At 58.9% G+C, this 18,526-nt stretch overlaps 1 protein-coding gene across 2 annotated transcripts in view; it reads left to right on the top strand.

Moving 5' to 3' along the window:
• Positions 1 to 531: 531 nt before the first annotated feature.
• GFRA2 (GDNF family receptor alpha 2) overlaps positions 532 to 18,526 on the top strand; it is a 91,337-nt gene continuing 73,342 nt past the window's right edge. Inside the window, exons 1-4 of one of the 2 annotated variants that reach the window (XM_059696050.1) lie at positions 591 to 658; positions 1,190 to 1,269; positions 6,546 to 6,860; positions 12,562 to 12,645. In XM_059696050.1, the coding sequence (XP_059552033.1) occupies positions 1,230 to 1,269; positions 6,546 to 6,860; positions 12,562 to 12,645 (439 nt within the window). In that variant the 5' untranslated portion in view covers positions 591 to 658; positions 1,190 to 1,229. Of the gene's footprint in view, positions 1,270 to 6,545; positions 6,861 to 12,561; positions 12,646 to 18,526 lie in introns of both variants that reach the window. The other variant, XM_059696048.1, reaches the window with a different exon arrangement.

Raw genomic sequence — 18,526 nt, forward strand, 5'->3', positions numbered from 1 at the left:
CTTCCCCAGACCCAGGCCACCAAGATGGGCTTTTTCTAGCGCCCCTCCCCCAGCCTCCGGGAGGCTCGGGTGCTCTGCACTCCGCGCCCTCCAGCCTCCACTCTGCCTCCCCGCTTGTCCCGGACCCGGTGGCCGAGTGGGCGGGGCAGGAGCCCTAGGGGTTGGAGGGCGAAGCCTGCCCAGAGGGGTGGGGCGCGCGGCGGGGGGAGGAGGCGGGCGAGGAGGCTCGGGGGGTTTGCGCCGCAGCCCGGAGTCGGTCAGTTTCCGGCCGGGGCGGCAGGTCAGTCCCGGGAAGGGCGGGGGGCCGAGCTCTCCTCTCGGCCTGCGTTCCCGGCGCCACCGCCGCGCCGCCGCCGCCGCCGCAGAGTGTGGTTGCTCCGCCGCGCGCCCGCGCCCCGCGCCGCCGGCCGCCTGGGAGCCCGAGCGCCGAGCCCGGGGCGGAGGAGAGGGGCGCGGGCGCGAGAGCCGCGGCGAGGGAGCCGCGAAGGGGGAAGGGGGCGGGCGGAGGGAGGAGCGGGAGAGAGGGGGAGGGAGGGAGAGGCGAGCGAGGGAGAGCTGGGCAGAGCGAGCCAGAGCTAGAGCCCGAGAGGAGCGGGAGGGAGAGGGAGGAAGACGGACGCACGCCGAGGCTCGGGCGCCGGAATTCCATTAGAAAAAAGTGAGCCGGCCGAGGGGTAGCGGGAGAAGGTTTTTTGAAAATTTCCTTCGTCTGGAGCGAAAGAAGCGACTCGGGTCTCGTGCCCGCCAAGCTCTCGCTGGATTGCTCCCTGGCGCTTGCCCACGTCGGTGGATTGCTCTCCTCTTTGCGTTTTATTCTGACCCCCACCCTCGCCGCTGCCTTCCAACCCCCCGCTCTCCCGGCGCCTCTCGCCCACCTCCCCAGACCCCTCCAGAGGCGCACAGGGGATCGGATCGCGGGGACCCGCGCTCCCGGGCCGGCGGAGGGACGGCAGAGCGCAGGACCGCTGTCGGCGGGGAGCAGCACCCACAGACACACCTGTGCGTTTCATTCCAGTGGGCGAGGGGCGTCGAGCGGGCCCGCCGCCTTCTTCCCCACCCCCTCCGGCCAGGGGCGAGAATCGCAGGACTCAGGATCTCCATCGGGCGGACTCGCTGGGATCTCCGCATTGGATTTGGGGCTGATTTTCACTGCTTGGCTATATTATTGTCATTTTTTTTTTAACCCAAGGGAGAAAGACAAAAACACAAAACTGTGGGATTTATTTAACATGATCTTGGCAAACGCCTTCTGCCTCTTCTTCTTTCTAGGTGAGTACCTGCGAGCGGCGGGGGCAGCGGGTCCGCGGGAACCAGGGGGCCTCGCAGGCGGCGCGGTCGGGCGCCTGCGAGCAGCCGGGGACGCGGGGGACGAGCGGGGCGCCGGGAGACTGGCGGGGCGACCGGCGGGAGAGCGCGCCGCGGAGCGAGCTAGCCAGGCGCTGCCCGCCCAGCCGGGGCCGGGCGCGAGCCGTGGCTGTCTGGTTAAGAGCGGGGATTAAAACACCCAAGCCATCCCCGCACGTTCTCTCTCTCTCTCTCTCTCTCTCTCTCTCTCTCTCTCTCTCTCTCTCTCTCCTCACTTACACAATGATGTACTCATTTCCCTCAAAATAATGGGTTCAAATTGCGGCAACTTAAGAAAAACACACACATAACCGCCCCCCACCCCCAACTCTTGATCTGGAAGAGAGGAGGGAGGAGAAAGGCTCATCATGGGGAGAAAAATCCAGGGTCCCCCCTTTCCAGGCCCCCAGAATGGATTGTGGGGGAGCCCATGGGTTTCTCCAGGAGCTCTTTGCTGGACTTTTTTGGGTGGGGGGCGCTGGCAACCATCCCCCACCTCCCAGTCAACCTCTGGACGATGCACCCCGTTTCCAACACCCTGAACCCCTTCCCACAGCTCTCTCCCTGGAAGACTTTTCAAGTTTCTCCCCACCCTTTGCCCTCCCTGCTGCCCAGGCCCAGCCAGATGGGGAGGCAGGAGTGGCCGGCTGGGAGCCCTATCATTGCTTTGCCTTCCTCACCCTGGGGGCCAGGGACCCTATAGCTAGCCGGTGGGAAGAAAGGGAAGGAGGCCAAAGTTTGCTTCCTTGGATGATGGAGGAGAGAGCCGTGATGAAAAAACGAGATCTGAACAAAGACCACTACTCATCCTGTAAGCCCCTTCCCCCAAGGGCAGGCAGGAGGGGCTGCCTGGTAACCCCGACCCTAGCAGCCTCATTCCCACCCAGAATTCCCAGCCCTCACCTCCTTTTATGCTATGTGGCATCTCAGCTGCCTGGGAAGTGGGTGTAGAGAGAGCATTCTGGGAGTGGAGGTGAGGAAAAGAGGGTGTTTGCAAGTGCTGACTGGGAGTCCCAGGCAAGGCTGCTGTCCAGAGCAGGTGCTCCAGGAGGGAGCTGGTGACATGTGTGTGTGTGTGTGTGTGTGTGTGTGTGTGTGTGTCTCTCTCTCTCTCTCTCACACACACACACACACACACACATTTGCTTCAGTGTGGGTGCTATTCCTGCCACCCTGGCCAGCTGTGTGATGAGCCAGGCTGGGTCATGAGTGCACCTCCTGAAGGAGGGGAGGGGGAGGCCTGGCAGGTAGGTGCTGGTCTCAGAAAGATGTGGGTGGTGTAAGTGCCTCCTGACCAGGACAGGGGATTTCAGTGAAGATTGGCCCTGGGCCTTTTGTCCACCTGTCTTCTCCCCCTCCCCCAGCATGAGTTTCCCAGGGGGCTTGGCCCTGCTCTAGGGTGTGGCCTTCACCTTCCTGCTGCCCAAACCAGAGACTGCTTCTCTGCAGGTAGGAGGGGCTGAGGCCGGAAGCTGGGTCGGTGCTCCGGGTTCACTGAGTGCCTGCAGCCAGTCCCGGCAACCCTCTGCCAGTGGACTCTGTTACTGAAGGGGCCATTCTAAGACCTGACCTTTCTCCACACTGGTTTGAAAAGCCAGCTTTCTGGGCCAAGAAGAAAAGAAAACTGTGTTTTGTGGAAAAGCCATTAGATTGCTCAGTGCTGCTGCACCCACCCCAGGCCCGCAGGACTCCCAGGCGTAGGCACTCTGAGGTCCGGAGTGGAGGAGGGCATATAGGACCCTCAGGCATCTCCAGGCCCAGACCCCCATGCTGCAGGCAGGCCTTTCCCAGCTGGGAGGACTGCGGAGGTGACTGTTCTCATGGTGCAGGTGTGGGTGTGTGGGTATGAGGGTGTGCTGGTCAGAGATGCCCACCCTGGTGCCTGCGACCTGGGGGCTGAGCGGTGAGAGGAGGGTGAGAAGAGGGTGAGAGCCGTGAGAGCGGTGGGGCCAGCAGCCCCTTTGGTCAGAGACAGAGTTCCTTTCCCCTGAGAAGCCCCTTTCCAGTGCTGGGCAAGGGGTTAGCTGAGTGACCACAGACCATTGCAGAGGTCTGGGTGAGGCCAGTCAAGAAGGAAGGGATAGGTTGGTGCTAAGGAAACTTCAGCCCTAGGGCTTCTTTCTTGGAAAGGAGTTGCTTGGAAATTCCACTTGGGGGAGAGGTTTCCCTGGAGCTTTGGTTGGGAGCATGGTGAAGCATGTTTCCAGGAGCGGGGCCTTCCGTGTGCCCCTCCGAGTGAGATCTGCAGGGGGGTCTGCAAGGTTCCGAGTGAGGTCTGCAGGGGGGAGGCCTGGGGGCCCAGCCATCCTGCCACCCAGTGCTGGCATTCCCAGGGAGATGAGTGATGGGGAAAGCCACTTGGGGGCGGGGTCTGGTCAGAGGGCCAACTTTACATTGACAACTCCTGTCTGGCAGGTACTCAATGCAGCAGAGTGCTATAGCTCTGTGTAGCCGCATAGTCCACCCCCCCCCACCCGTGCCTCTAGAACAGCGGTTCTCAACCTGTGGGTCGCGACCCCTTTGGGAGTTGAACGGCCCTTTCACAGGGGTCGCCAAAACCATCGGAAAACACATATATAATTACATATTGTTTTTGTGATTAATCACTATGCTTTAATTATGTTCAATTTGTAACAATGAAAATACATCCTGCATATCAGATATTTACATGACGATTCATCACAGTAGCAAAATTACAGTTAAGAAGTAGCAACGAAAATGATTTTATGGTCGGGAGTCACCACAACATGAGGAACTGTATTAAAGGGTCGCGGCATTAGGAAGGTTGAGAACCACTGCTCTAGAAGCTCTCCCACACCTCTTTTCTGGACGGATCCGAGTTTCCTCTTGATCTAGAACTTGGGCAGGCCACCAGGATACCTTCTGACCTTTATTTTCCTGGAATTCTTGGCCCTGAGTTGCCATGATTTCCTTCTCTGGCTGGGATTCATTGCTTCGGGGGGTCATGCCGTCAACTAGAGGAGTCAGGGACAGGTGGCAGTCGGGCAGTTTGGGGAAAGGACGCACCTGGCCTCTGCTGAGCATCTCCCACCTGGTCCCACGAGCTCACTGGCAGGATGGGGAAGCCCTTGCTTGGACACAGAGCCAGGATTCTGTAAGGATCTAGACCCCACTCACAGGGCAGGCAGGGTAAGTGTCCTTATTGCCCCAATCCCCTGGGCCTGTGTCCTGATCAGCAAGCCTGTGAAGGTGCCCCTTTCTCAGTCCACTTCAGATACAGTCAAGGTGGGAGGGGAGGAACCTGCTGGGACGCAGGGTTGACGATCAAAGTCAGTGGAAGGCCAAGGGCTGGGTTGGTCTTAAGGCTCCAGCTGGCTGGCTGGCTGGCTAGGTGGGGGCAGCAGGTGCAAGTGAGGCTGGGTCAGCTCAGCTGCTCCTGGGTGGCCCAGATGCACCGAGTCCTGCTCAGGGATCTAGGAATTTGCTGAAGCCGGGAAATAAAGCAGATGCCCCACTATCCAGCCAACACTCCATGCTGGTTTCTTCTCTGGTCTGTCTCAGCCTGGCCACAGCCTTCAGCTCTCCCTGTCCTGAGGCAGAAGTGTGGTCCGTGGGCGGAGGAAATGTCTGTCACTCTTGCCCTAGAGGCCTTCTCCACTGCAGGCCCACCCCCTGCTCCTCTTCCGTGGCTGGTGGGTAGGCCTGGTCTCTCTGGGAGTGGGTTCCTCTCCCTTCTGGCCCTGTCGGGAGGAACCGGCTCTCAGTGCAGCGCTCTGCCTCTAGGTGTCGCTGTCTCCCTGCGGTAGCTGCCCCCTGAGCAGGGCTTCTCGGGGAAGGAGTGAGACCTGGCTGTAGAGATGGGGGATTCTTCGGGTATTGAGGAGGGGACTTCTGGCCTAGGATCATTTTATGTCTCATGGCCGGATGGAGTGGAGGAAGACTCCCAGATCACGACTTGGATCTTGGAAAAGGCAGTCTTGGCTCTGGGCCACGTATGGGCTTTTTCTGGAGCAGGATCTGGAGTGAGGGCTTGGAGAGGACAGGGAGACCAGCAGGATGCCTGTGATGGATGGAACCATGTTAGGAGCTTGGTTTGGAAGGTCCCTGCCCTTCACCTCTGAATCTTCTTCCCTGACGCCCTCTCTCCCAAGGGCTGTGGGTGTGGACCCTCTGGGCTGTGGACAGACGCGGGGCCTCAGCTTCCTGCCTGTTCACTTTTGGAGAAGCCGGGCTCCATGGGACACACTTCCCCTTTTGCAATTGGCTGATCATTTGGATTTTGGAAAGAAAGGAAAGACAGGGGGAGAGGGTTTCATAGGAGGGTGGGAGGAGAGAAAAAGAAATAGGAGAGAGAGAGAGAGAGTGAGAGAGGAAATGATTTGCGTCGAGCATTTTTTGGGAGGGGCTGGGGTGTAGATTGTCCTGAGGAGGCACCATTTCGGGTCTTGCAGCTGTGAAGTGGCCTGGGCGAGTGGAGGCTGGGCCGGGAAGGGGTAGCTCTTTCCTCGGACGTACCTCAGAGCACAGGATCAGGACTGTCTCCCATTCTCTTTCTCTCTTTCTTTCTAAAATGCTTTTTTTTTTTTTTTAAATTTTCAATTACAGAACTCAGAATGAATAGGCTAGGGGTCCAAGAAGCCTTTTAAGCCTGTGTGTGACCTTCAGTTGTCATCACCCTTCTCTGGGCCTCAGTTTCCCCAGGGGAAAATCTGGGGGCTGCACTCTGTGGTGTCAGAGGTCCTAACAGGCTATGAAAGTTAAATTGCTTTCTGCTGCTTACACGGCATAATCAGTGCTGTGGCAGGGCTCTGGCTGGAACTGAAGCTGACAGGAGGCTTGAGGGTTATGAATGTGATCCCCTCTGCTCACCCCAGCTGGCCCTGCAGCCCCAGCTCTCTGCTGAGGCTCTTACATTGGCCTTCTGGCATGGGCCTTGCTCGAGGGCCTTCTGGCTGGCCCAGCGCTGAGGGTGACAGGGTGGAGCCAGCTGAGGATCTGATAGAACCAGGGCAGAGCGCAGCTGAGTTCTCCGTGGGGTTTGAGGAGGAAGGTTGGTGTCTTAGGACCAGCAGCCCCTCCTCTGACCTGCTCTGTTGGGAGGTGGCACTGAGTGGGCCTTGATGTGCTCTGGAGGAAATGGGTGTGATTTCCAGAGGGTCCTGACCGACCCTCAGCCCTGCATCTTGTGTGGGAGACTGTGGTGGCCTCACTCATGCTTGTCTTCCCTCCCCACCACCCAGACGAGACCCTCCGCTCTTTGGCCAGCCCTTCCTCCCTGCAGGGCCCCGAGCTGCACGGCTGGCGCCCCCCAGTGGACTGTGTCCGGGCCAATGAGCTGTGTGCCGCTGAATCCAACTGCAGCTCCCGCTACCGCACGCTTCGGCAGTGCCTGGCTGGCAGGGACCGCAACACCATGCTGGCCAACAAGGAGTGCCAGGCGGCCCTGGAGGTCCTGCAGGAGAGCCCGCTGTATGACTGCCGCTGCAAGCGGGGCATGAAGAAGGAGCTGCAGTGCCTGCAGATCTACTGGAGCATCCACCTGGGGCTGACCGAGGGTAAGCCGGGGAGTGGCGGTGGTGGTGCGGGGTGTGGGGGCCCAGGTTCAGGGGCAGGACGGGGTAGTGGAGTGAACTGGCCAGCTCCTTAGCCCTCCTCGCTGGGGGAAACAAGAACCCAGAAGTAGCCTCCTGACTTGGGAGGCAGCTGAGGAGGAGAGAAGGCAGGGTGGTGGGAGGAGAACAAGGCTGGAGCAGGGGTGAAGGGGCAGGAAACACACCAGGGACAGAAGGACCTCTGACCGTGTGAAGGGGTCACAGGAAAAGGTGAGGTAAGAGTCCCAGGCAATGGAGAAGTGAGAACAGGATAGAGAGACAGACCGGGACCGGCCCTGTGCTTGCAGAGCTGAGCTGCCAGCACACCAGCTCCTGCCACTCCCGCTGCCTGGACACCCAGTGCGGGCTGCCCCTTCCCGCTCTTCCTGCTCCCAGGAGGCCCATCTTCAGTGGCTCCTGACCCCGTGGCTAGCCTAGGCACCTTCTGCAGGGCTTGGAGCAGTGTGAGGGCAGCAGGTCCATATTCCTCAGCAGGCCTGCCCCCAAGTCCCCAGGTAGAACCTTTAAACACCCCCCCGCCCCCCCAACCCGCCCCGCCAAAGACTACCTTCCCCATGTCCTCCGCCTGCAGAGTGAAGTGAGGCGGATTTGCATATATTGTAGGAGGGTGGCCACCTGGGTCAGACGTTCATTTATTAATTCAGCAACTGTTTACTGAGAGTGTACCAGCTGGTAGGCGTTGTGGGAAGAGTAGGGAACAAGCTGGGGCAGCCTCTGCCTTCATGGAGCTCATAGTCGGGGGGTGCAGACAAGTGAGGGCTTTCTGTCATTTGGGGGTGTGAGTGCTGTGGGAGCACTGAGGAGGGGCAGCTAACCCCTTGCTACAAAATCTTGAGAGCCTTCCTGGAGGAGGCAGCCTCGCAGCTGAGACTAAAGAATGAGCTGCAGTTACAGAATGAAGAGCTGTGGGGAGAGCGTGGGAGGTGCAGGGAGGGCTGGGCAAAGGCGGCGTGGGAGGGAGTGGAACTGCTTATGGACCCACAGGTGACAGTGTGCAGAGGGGCCGCGGGAAGTGGGTGGGGTGAGGAGAGGTGGGGGGTACCGTTCCGCTGGGCAGCAGGGCGCCTGGGCAGTGTTGGTGAGACCATCCTTGCGCTCCGCTTCAGGGACGCTTGTGTGTTTTCATGAAGAGCGCAGACTGAGAGACTGGAAGGCGCCGTGTGACACAGGCCCGGGATCGTGTGGCCGAACGAGGACAGGGCAGGAAAGGAGGAGCTAAGGGCTGTTCAGGAGGTAGAACCCACAGGGGTTGGTGAAGGGAGCGAAGAGTCAAGGAGGCCGCCCAGTTTCTGTCTTGGGAGACTGGTGGGTGGGGGGTCCGGTGGCAAGAAGCAGCAAAGGTGTTGAGTGGGGGGAGGGCAGGGAGATGATGAGCATTTGGGGGCAGGTGCCTCTCCTTGGCCATGCCCTGCGGACAGCTGGGTGTGCAGGGCCAGAGCTCAGGTGGCAGGGATTTTGGAATCGCCATCAGCCTGTAAGTAGGAACCAGGCAAGGGAGTGGGTGCCATCTCCATGGGAGGACCAGCAACATGTAAAGATGTGCAGGGAGGGAGGGGGCTGGCGATGGTGACGGAGGAGGAGGCTGGGGGAGAGTGAGGGGCAGCAGAAGACCAGGGAGGAGCTTAGGAGTGCGCCAGCCCCCAGCCCTTTAGGTCCAGCAGAAGAGGGTGGGACAGGGCCCTGGGGCCCTGGGGTGAGCTTCTTAGGTGGCTGCTGGGAGCAGAAGCCTGGTTAGGGGGTGAGTGGGAGCTGGGGAGTTACAGACCATGCATGTGGACAGCAGCTCCTAGAATCTTGGTGTGAAGAAGAGAGAAGAACAAAGGATGACATATTCCTTAAGAAGCAAGAAGGTTGGGCAGTTTAAATTCTAAGGCAGGACAGTGTGATGGAGATGCTGAGGTGAAGGGGAGAGGGGTGCTCTGTGGACAGTGCCTGGGAGAGGGGAGGGGCGCGTCCAGGGCCCGGGAGGGGTTAGCCTTAGGTCAGAGGACCAATCCCACCTCCAGGTGCTGGAGGGAAGGAGGAAACAGATCAGGTGTGGAGGCCAGATAGTGAGGGGTTCCTGACCAGTGGCCAAGATAGTTCAACTCTGCCCCGAATATAGCAGTAAGCTGTGCATATAATTATCAATAGCACCTCCATTAATAACAGAGTGATTCCTCGTGAATCAGGTGGCCATTCCTCCCATTTCTAGCAGCCTCGAGTTCTAGAACTAGAAGTGGGGCCCATGCACTGAGACCGGAGCTGCCTGTGCCCCAGGCTGACTCTAGCGCACGGAAGACGAAGGTTCCTGATTCAGTGAGCTGGGTCCTTTAGTTTCTTGTTTTATTTCCAGCAGCCTTCCATTTCAACCCTAGGCAGACTGGCAGCAGGTCGGGTGGGGGCTGCAGAATGCACGGGGGAGGGGACAGACTGCCAGCAGAAGAGCCAGGTGGGCTGCCTGAGACCTTCCCAGTGAGGGGCTCCCTCTGGGACTTCTGATTGGAGCTGGCCCCGAGGTGTCTGGAGGTAACAATAAGCATTCCTTATGTTTATGCTGCGGACTGCCCTGGGTCTGCCAGGTCCTTTTGACCCAGAAATGTCTGGCTGGAGACAGCTCGCTTCCAAATCTTGAGCTGCTGTTGGTTTATTTACTCAACGAACATCTGTTAAGCCCCTACTGTGTGCTTCAGAGGGTGACAGGAGCCACAATCAGTCCCTATGCCTGGTCCCTATACCAGCCAGCCAGCATAAGGGCTGGGAGACCCTTCCCCTGGGCCCCATGCTTATCTCATTCCTCAGAACCCAGCCCCCTCCAGCACCCCCCTCCCCCAAGATTCTATAATCTCCTACCCCCGGGTCTTGGGGCTCAGAGGTAGTTTCTGCTAAGAGCTGAGCATGGGAAGCCGGGAGGCCTTTTAAGGGCAGGTACTGTTCCTGTGAGTACAGGATCTATGTGACAGTTTATTATTCATGGTGTGGGGGAAGTGGTCCCCTGAGCACCTCCTCCCTGTTCCTAATAACATTGAGTAACCTGGCCTGGTCCCTGGGGTGGGTGGGCGGATGGGGAGAGGAGAGGCCTGTGCAGGTCTGGACTTTGGTTCTTGTCTTCTCTTTGGCCCCAGCTGGGGGTGAGAGTTCCCTGGGGGTCCCTCCTACTCCCTCTGCCTGAGGCTCAGGTCCTCGGTGGTGGCAGGAATGTGGCCTCTACTGAGCTCCTAAGCGGGGGTGGGGAACCTCTTTCCTGCCAAGGGCCATTTGGGTATTTATAACATCATTCGCAGGCCATGCAAAATTATCAGCTTACACATTAGCCTGCTATATTTGGTCGAATATTTAATCAACTCATCCCTAATGCCTTGTGAGTTGGTTGCATGTTTAAAACCAGGGCCAGACCAAATGGTTTCTTGGGTCTTATACGGCCCCTGTGCCAGATGTTCCCCACCCCTGTCTAGAGAGTTGCAACTGCAAGGGGTATTCAGCCCCACAACCATTTTGGTGGGGAAGCTGATGTGCAGGGAGGAGAGGTGGTACCCAGGGCACACAGCAAGCTAGAGGAGGGGCAGGCCTGACTCCTTATCCAGCCGCTTTCCAGTGCCCTGGGGAGGTCCTGTGGCCTGGGCCCGTCCTCCCTTCCACCACCACCACCACCACTGCCACCACCGCTGGTATTTACGGGGCGGAACTGTTGCTGTTGGGCGTCTTGCCCTTTTCAAAGGTGACAGTGAAGTTCAGGGCTACCCTGGTCCTTCAGACGCGAGCAGCAGAGACCTCTCCCAGGTCCTCCCAGGTCGTGCACACGGAGGCGCAACCAGCCCCCTTTTCTGGAGTCTGCAGTACAGCAGACCGAATGTCCTGATTTGGCTTCGGTCTGGCTGCCAGGGATGCTCAAGTAGCCAGGCCTTGGGTTTCCACCGGTGAATTCTGTTGCTCTGAGAAGAATGGACTCCTCCCAGCCAGTCCTGGGAATAGGCCTCCCCCCCCCCCCCCCCCAGCCAATCATCTGGCTGAGCTGTGCCCAGGTGTGGTGCTGCACCCCATGCAGCAGTGAAGGACAGGCCCTGCTCTGGGGGAGCAGGCCAGCTGGCAGGAGACGGATCCTGTTTAAGAAGAGCTTGGTTTCAATAACACTTTATTTTGGGGGACAGCATTCATAATGATTAAATACTTGGACCCCGTCACCAACTGCTTGGGTTTGAAGTTTGACTCTGCCACTTACCAGCTGTGTGGCCTTGGGCAAGTTACTTAACAGCTCTGTGCCCCGGTTCCTTATCAGTAAAATAGGGAGACGGATGGTGCCTACCCCATAGATAAATTTAAGAGGACTAAATGAGTTAGTACATCCACTTCCAGTAGGATTGGCACGTGGGAAGCACAGGATAACATTAACGTCATTTTTATTACAAAATACTTCCTAAGCTCTTACGTTATTTGGCCTCAACAACTAGCACTGGCTGGCAACCCTCTCCCAGGGAGTTTCTCCAGGGCTGGTGGGTAGAGTGGAGGCCCCACGGGGAAGGTGGGGCTGGAGACAGGCCTGAAGGGACAAGTAACGTTTGGGTGTTGCAGGGCCTGAGGGGTGCTCCCATGAGGTAAAGTGAAGGGTGGGGCCATTTCTCTAGGGGGAATGCACTTCCCGTGTTGTCTGTGGTGGGTCCCCTTTTCTGGAGTCTGCAGTACAGCAGACAGGAGGCTTTGTTCTGTACCAGCAGGGGCTGGTTACGCCTCTAGGGTGACCTCATGAGCTGGCTGACCAAGCCCCTCACCGAGGATTCCCACTCTGGATGGCAGGCACCTTCCTGCAGGAGGCCCCCATGGACGCCGCCCACATGGGGTCCCCTTAGGAAGGAGGAGCCTGTCCATAGCCCGGGGCCCTGGATGGGTGGGAGCTCACGGCGTGAGGCTGTGGGTCATCACTATCTCCCTGGCCCTCCACTCACATGAACAGCCCGAGTGACTATTCATTGATTTCTTCTCATGGGAACATCTCAAGAGGATATTTCCTTCCCGTCAAGGCGGTGGCAGAGGGGGCAGGAGTCTGATGATGTGGTAGGGCAGCCCTGTGCCACTGATCTCCTGTCACTCCCTTGCCTTGCCTTCGCTGAGCTTCTAGCGCACCCGAAGGTCTGAGAAGCCAGCAGGTGGTGGGCAGATATGTAGGGAGTTGAGGAGGGGGTCAGGCCAAGAGGAGCTGGGGTCAGGCCTCCATTCAGCAGACCTTGGGCCCTCCAGCCAGATTCTCCCGGCGTCATGGTGGGAAGCAGAGGTGCGATGGGAGAGGACGCTGGTGGGAGGGCTGGGAGATGGCAGGCCAGCTGCTGCCGTGAGGAGCTGTGTGATCGCGGGCAGGTTGCTTCACCTCTCTGGGCCACCTCCACGCCCTGCCTTGTGAAATGAGGGCGTCGTACTGAATGGTGGGACCTGGCCTTCCCCAGGCTGTCACGGTTCCACCTCCCCAGGCCTTCTTTCCAGAGCATTCAGCAGTCCCTAGAGGAGGGCAGGCCATGCCGGGGCACGAGGGAGAGTTAGGCAGCCTGACCTGCTCTGGGGGACGTCCACTCCAGCTGGAGGAGATAACTGGTCCCTGTGACACTCCAACTCTTCACTCATGACCTCCCCTTTGCTTTCGGAGGGGCCGTGGGCCTGACGATGTTCTCTTTTCCAGGGGAGGAGTTTTACGAGGCCTCGCCCTACGAGCAGGTGACCTCCCGCCTCTCTGACATCTTCAGGCTCGCGTCCATCTTCTCAGGTAAGTGGGCTGTGCTGGGGCCTCCCGGTTCTCGTCTGGCCCCGGTGCGGCAGGTGGCGCCCTGGGCTGGCTCAGGGTCCTGGCCTGTAGCGCCAGCAAACCCCTGACCGGCTCTGAGCATCAGGTAGATCCTCATCTGTAAAAGGAGGCAGCACGTCCGCCCCAGGTTCTGCATGGAGAAAAGGGGTTATGGGAACTGCCTTGCTCAAGCCGGCCAGGCGGCAGGCCTCTGATATGAAACCTGCTGTCACTCTCCTCTTCGTCACCTGTCTTGCCCGATGGGTCCCTCTTGCAGTTCCCCTGCTCTTCTGTTCTAGTTGTTCAAGCTCTTTGTGCCTCCGTCTCCTCAGCTGTGCAGTGGGGAGCATACTACCTTGGAGATGGCTGCGAGGTCTGAAGGAGCCAGTGGTTGTTAAGGGCTCAGCGTGCTGCTGGGTGAGCCTTCAGGAAGTGTGGGCTGTGGTTGTTGGTGTTCATGTCACTGCTGTCCATTCTGCTGTGGGTTCCCTACCCGCCAGGGCTCCGCTCCTTGCACCCCACTGAGGGGCCGCTGAGGAAGGGCTCTGAGCCCCAGGGCGGGAGAAGGACCAGGTTAAACTCCAGCTTTGGTCCTTTCTTCCTGACCTTGTTGTTCCTTCTGCCATTTGGGGGCCCAGTGGGCCCAGGGCAGTCTGCCCCTGCTTGGGCACCGGGGGGTGGCTTCCGGTCTTGGAACTGCTCTGTGGGGCTGGGGTGAGCTCTCCTGGAGTCACCTGGTGCTAGAAGGTGCCAGGGTGGGCTTGTTCCCTCGGATCCTGTGCCTGGGCCCCTGTTTTCCAGCTGGTTTCGAGGCAGGATTAGAAGCCTTCTGGGGTGTCCTTGCTCTAAGCCAGGGTTCTTCACCAGCACCACTGCTGGTACGTGGGCCTGGGTAGATCTTGTGGGAAGAACCCACCCTGTGCATTTAGGATGTTGAGCAGCATCCTTGGCCTCTGCCAAGGGATGCCAGTAGCACCCCCTCCCCAAGCGTGACAACCCCAGATATCTCCAGACATGGCCTGGGACACATTTGCTGCCAGTTGGGAAGCAGTGCTCTAAACTGTGACACAAAAGACCTGTGAGCCCCCAAGCCCTTCCGAATGGAGAATTTTCTAGGACCATGCTGCTCAAACGTTTCCCCATTATTACCCCCTAAGGAGAAAAATTAATCCTCTCTAACTGGGGAAATAGTCTGCTTGGGCTGCCATAACAGAATAGCATAGACTGAGCAGCTTAAACAATATGAATGTTTTATCTTACAGCGCTGGAGGCTGGAAGGTCAAGATCAAGGTTGGGCAGGGCTTGGTTTCTGGTGAGAGCTCTCTCTCTGACTTGCGATGGCCACCTTCTCACTGTGTCCTCACAGGGTGGGGTGGGACAGGAGAGTAGTTGGGGGTGAGTGGGAGAGAGAGAGAGAGGGGAGAGAGAGAGAGAGAGAGAGCTTGTTATAAGGCCACAGTCCTCTCAGATTAGAACTCCACCCTTATAACCTCACTCAACCTTAACTACCTCCTAAAAGCCTTCTCTCCAAGCACAGTCACACTGGGGGTTCTGCTCTTTGAGGGGCACAGTTTAGTCCATAACAAGTGCCAAGAAATAAAGTGTTGTCAGACAGGGTTGAGTTTCGGGGGGCCACAAACCATGGTAATGTCTATTTTGTTTTTGCCAAACCAAGAACCAATTTTTGTTTCCATGAGGGTGACACCACCCTCTCCTGTTGAGAATGCATGCTTCAGGGATTGAGCCGGGACATTATGCATGTGCCTGGTGAGAGAAACCCTGGACACCCCTGAGAAGGGAGACACTGGCTAAAGGGTGACCATTTGGACATGCCCCAGGGCCTGGTGGTGGCGAAGGGCACGGAGGCTGCAAAGATGGTCTGTGCGTTGAGCTCCCTGGCTGGGCTGTCACCATCAAAGCCCCCAGGGGGGTAAGAGCAGAGGTGTGGGGCTCGGCAGCTTGTCGTCTGGCTTGCCTGCGGGCACTGTGGTCAGGCTATAGGCCTTGCCCGTCCGACAGGGCTGCCCTGGGTGAGGGGTTGACTGAGGTCTCTCCCAGCACGAATTCTGCTTCTTACATTTTCTGGTTCATTCTGGGTAGAAATCCACCCTGGACCACTCCTCTGAGACAGTGCTCGGGGGCACAGATGCAGGTGGAAGATGTCATTGGCATGTGGATGCTCTGGGGGATGCCCTGGCAGCTCTGGCATACCCCTTCCCCACCCTACAGTAGCTCAGGTACCAGCTGAGTTCTGCACGTGGGTGAGAGCCATTGGGTCTAACTCCAGTAAAGAAGCAGCTTTGGCTTACTCCCTGAGGGTTGAAGGTCAGACGTCCTCATTTCAGTCCGGCCCCTGCTGCTCCCCGGGCTCACATTAAGTATCTTCTTAGCAGAAAATCTTTACGTAATGGACTTGACACTCTGTGGGACAAAGATGTTGACAAGATAAATGAGGAAATGACTAGGTCTGCAGCTCAATGAATCAGCTGCCTTCACCCGCTGCCCTGGATGCCTGGGCCCTGGGGACCGCTCCCCGCAGTGAGGGAAGGCTTCAGGGTCTGGAACAGCTCCCTCCTCATCCCCCCCGTGGACTCTGCTCCACCCATTGCAGCCCCAGAGCTGGTGCACGGGCGGCTCTGTATGGGGCGACTTGGGTGCATCTCTGGGTGAGGAGGCCCTGGCCTGGCCAGCCCGAAACCAAGTGGGCTGTGGTGGGCTCAGCAGAGAGAAGGCTGGGTGGGGGGCGGGGAGGCCAGAGTATAGGGCAGTCCCTGCCACAAGTCAGCGGAAGGGCTTGGGCAGGTCACTTCTGCTCCAGACCTTGCATTTTCTTTCTGAAGAAAGGAGGTGTGAACTTGAAGTAGTGCTCCCCAACCTTTCCCCTTTGGGGTGCTCAGACCATGGCAGTATTGTTGGCACACTCGGATGAGCAGAGCAGCCTGGAGCTCAGCGATTGCAAGCCCCTGCCAGGCTGCCCTGCCAGCAGAGGGGTCTGTATCTGGGCACACATGTCACCTGCCTGTAGCTCCCTGGTGGGGAGGCCTGGCCTGGTGATCCAAGATGTTGCACGGATGCTTTGGGACGATAAGGCTGCTGTATTAGGGCTGTGTGGAGTCCCTCCCACTTCCACACATGCTGTATGCTGCCCCTTGTCTTGGTGGCTCTCCTCCAGGCCCCACTGCCCCCCGCTGGGGCCTCAGGGACTGTAAGAAGGATGCTGCTGTATCCTCTTCATTGTCTGAGCATTCAGGGCCCTGGTGCAGGGCATCCTGGGATGTGTGTTCTCCTTATCTCTCGCCTTCTCTCTCTAATGGGGTTCTTGGAAAGTCCTACTGGGATTCTGTTGGCAAAGAAAGCTGCCAGGATTACCCACCCCTCTCTGATGCCGGAGGCCTTGGGGGCAGGGCTAGCCCTCTCCTTCTCCCTGCCCCGGGCAGACACAGGCCTTGGGCTCAGTGGCTGGATCTGGGATTCCTGGTGTCCAGTGAGTCCCAAGTCCAAGGCCAGGGGAAGAGCGGTCTGGATCCACGCTGAACCAGGTGACAGTGATATTGGGGGCATCCAGTGTCCTGCCCCAGCCTTGTAGATGGGCAAGGAGATTCCATGGAGGAAGAGTGAGGTCTGTCCTCTTTCTAGCAATTCAAACTGCCCTTGGAAACATGAGCTGGAGTGTTTAGTGCACCTGGTGCGTGGGAGGAGTGTGTGGGCCTTGAGCCACACAGTGCTGGGTCTGAATCCCACCTCCTCTGCTTAGGGCTGTGTGACCGTGGCCTCGCTGTGGCCGTTCTGAGCTGTATGGCCTCTGTTTGTCCAGTGGGAGTGTGGCACCTGCTCACAGGGTAGATAAGGAGGATTCTATGAGAATGGATGCAGGGAGAGGGACGGTGAGTCATCCTCTCTCTGCTGAGGATGTTCAAGGCTGGGTGCCTTCTGGGGGGGACGCAGGGGCGGAGGAGCTGAAGTTGGGAGTCCCTCTGTCCCCGAGCATCTGTGACCCTGGGGTTACCGGATCCCAGCTGGTTTCACCTGGGAGGCAGGAGAGGCTGGAATAAGGTGGAGAGGAGAGAAAGGCTTCTTCGGGAAAGAAGAGGTTGTCCAGGCAAAGAGAAGTCATGGAGGGGCCATGTGGAGAGGGAGGGGAGCAGAGATGCCCTGTTCACCTGGAGGGAGGCCTTCCAGGTGAGGACGAAGGGCCCGGGCAGGCCAGGCAGTGGTTTTTCTCCCAGCCACGGCCATGCCTAAGGGACAGGAGAAGTGACAGACAGTGGCTGGCTGGGCGGTCAGCAGGCGCTGCCTCCACATCCTTGGTGAGGGGCGGGGTCTCCAGCGTGGCATGCGAGCATTTCTGGATGCTTGGGCACGGAGCATGTTTATGCAAACATGTCCTCCCCTTTTTGTAGCTGGGAGGGAGCTCAGAGATCACCTAGGCCTGTGGTCGGCAAACCGCGGCTCGCGAGCCACGTGCGGCTCTTTGGCCCCTTGAGTGTGGCTCTTCCACAAAATACCATGTGCGGGCGTGTACATACAGTGCGATTGAAACTTTGTGGCCCATGCACAGAAGTCGGTATTTTGTGGAAGAGCTGATATTTTGTGGAAGAGCCACACTCAAGGGGCCAAAGAGCCGCATGTGGCTCGCGAGCCGCGGTTTGCCGACCACTGACAGGCTGACCCCTGCCCCTGACAGAAAAGGAAACTGAGGCCCCGAGAGAAGGTACAGACAGAGATGGAGGTTCAAATCCTGGCTCTGCCCTGCCCGCATGTACCTGCACAGGTGTCTCACCTGGAAGCCCCGTGTCCTCTTGCAGGTCATGGGCAGGTAGAACAGCCTGCCCTCCAGGGTTTTGTGAGGCTGAGGGAGTACTCAGGGGGGTGCTGGCCGGTGCCTGACACACTGCACTGAACTGCCCCTGTGAAGGCCCCCTGCTGAGGGATCTCCCAGGCGGAAGGCAGGCAGGGCAGGGCCGGCCTGGAACGCAGCATTTGGGGAACAAATGCTTGGTGATGTGCGGCTGCCTCCCACCTGTGAGAGCGCCGGATGGGGCTGCAGTGGGAGGCCCTTGGGTGATTTTCGGGAGACGGACCCCAGGGCTCCCGCTGAGCTGCTGTGGCCTCTGTTGGTCCACTGTGACTGGGTGGGGACACATGAGGCTGGCGAGAGGCCGGGCTCAGGCCCTCTTCTGGGCTGGAGGAGGAAGAGATGGGCGGTGTCTGCCTCGGTTGGCCTGCGAGCCTCCGGAGCGGTCCAGCTTGCTTGGGTGGAGCCAGGAGGGGCCCAGAGATGTTCTTGTTGGAGGCTCTGGTGGCCCCCTTTTCCGGGCTCAGGACTGGAGGGAGCCCTACCCTGTCACGAAGCCCCGCAGATGGCCCCTGAGAGGTGAGCACCACCTGCCGTGGTGCCTCAGCGCTTTCCCCTGCATCATGGTGCTCGCTCTTGCTGTGGGGACATGTGGGACTGCGGTGTCGGCCTCTGTGCCAGTGCTGTGCCCGACGGCAGCTCCCTGGGGCATCCTGGAATAGTGGTGGGCATGGACCCTGAGGCCCGCTGTCCTAGCTGTGAATCCTGGCCTGGCCCTCCCAGCTGGGTGACCCCAGGGTGGGTCACGACCCCTCTGCATTTCACTTGCTCACCTGTAAAATGGAGCAGTTCGGCCTGCCCTGCAAGGCGTGCCCAGCTCCTCACAGGGCGCTGGGGCACAGGGCCATGGAGACGGCAGCCATGGTGGCTTAGAGGACTGCTGGGGGCCAGTGGTTTAGTGTGAGGGGTAACAGCTGCACAGGGAGGTGACGAGGAGGCCCAGGCAAGTCTGAGGTGTCCTGTGAGTACTCATTATAGGAGCAGCTGAGTTTTAGAGGGGGGTCCCTG

This window comes from Myotis daubentonii, chromosome 5 (assembly GCF_963259705.1).
Source record: "Myotis daubentonii chromosome 5, mMyoDau2.1, whole genome shotgun sequence".
Classification (NCBI taxonomy): domain Eukaryota; kingdom Metazoa; phylum Chordata; class Mammalia; order Chiroptera; family Vespertilionidae; genus Myotis; species Myotis daubentonii.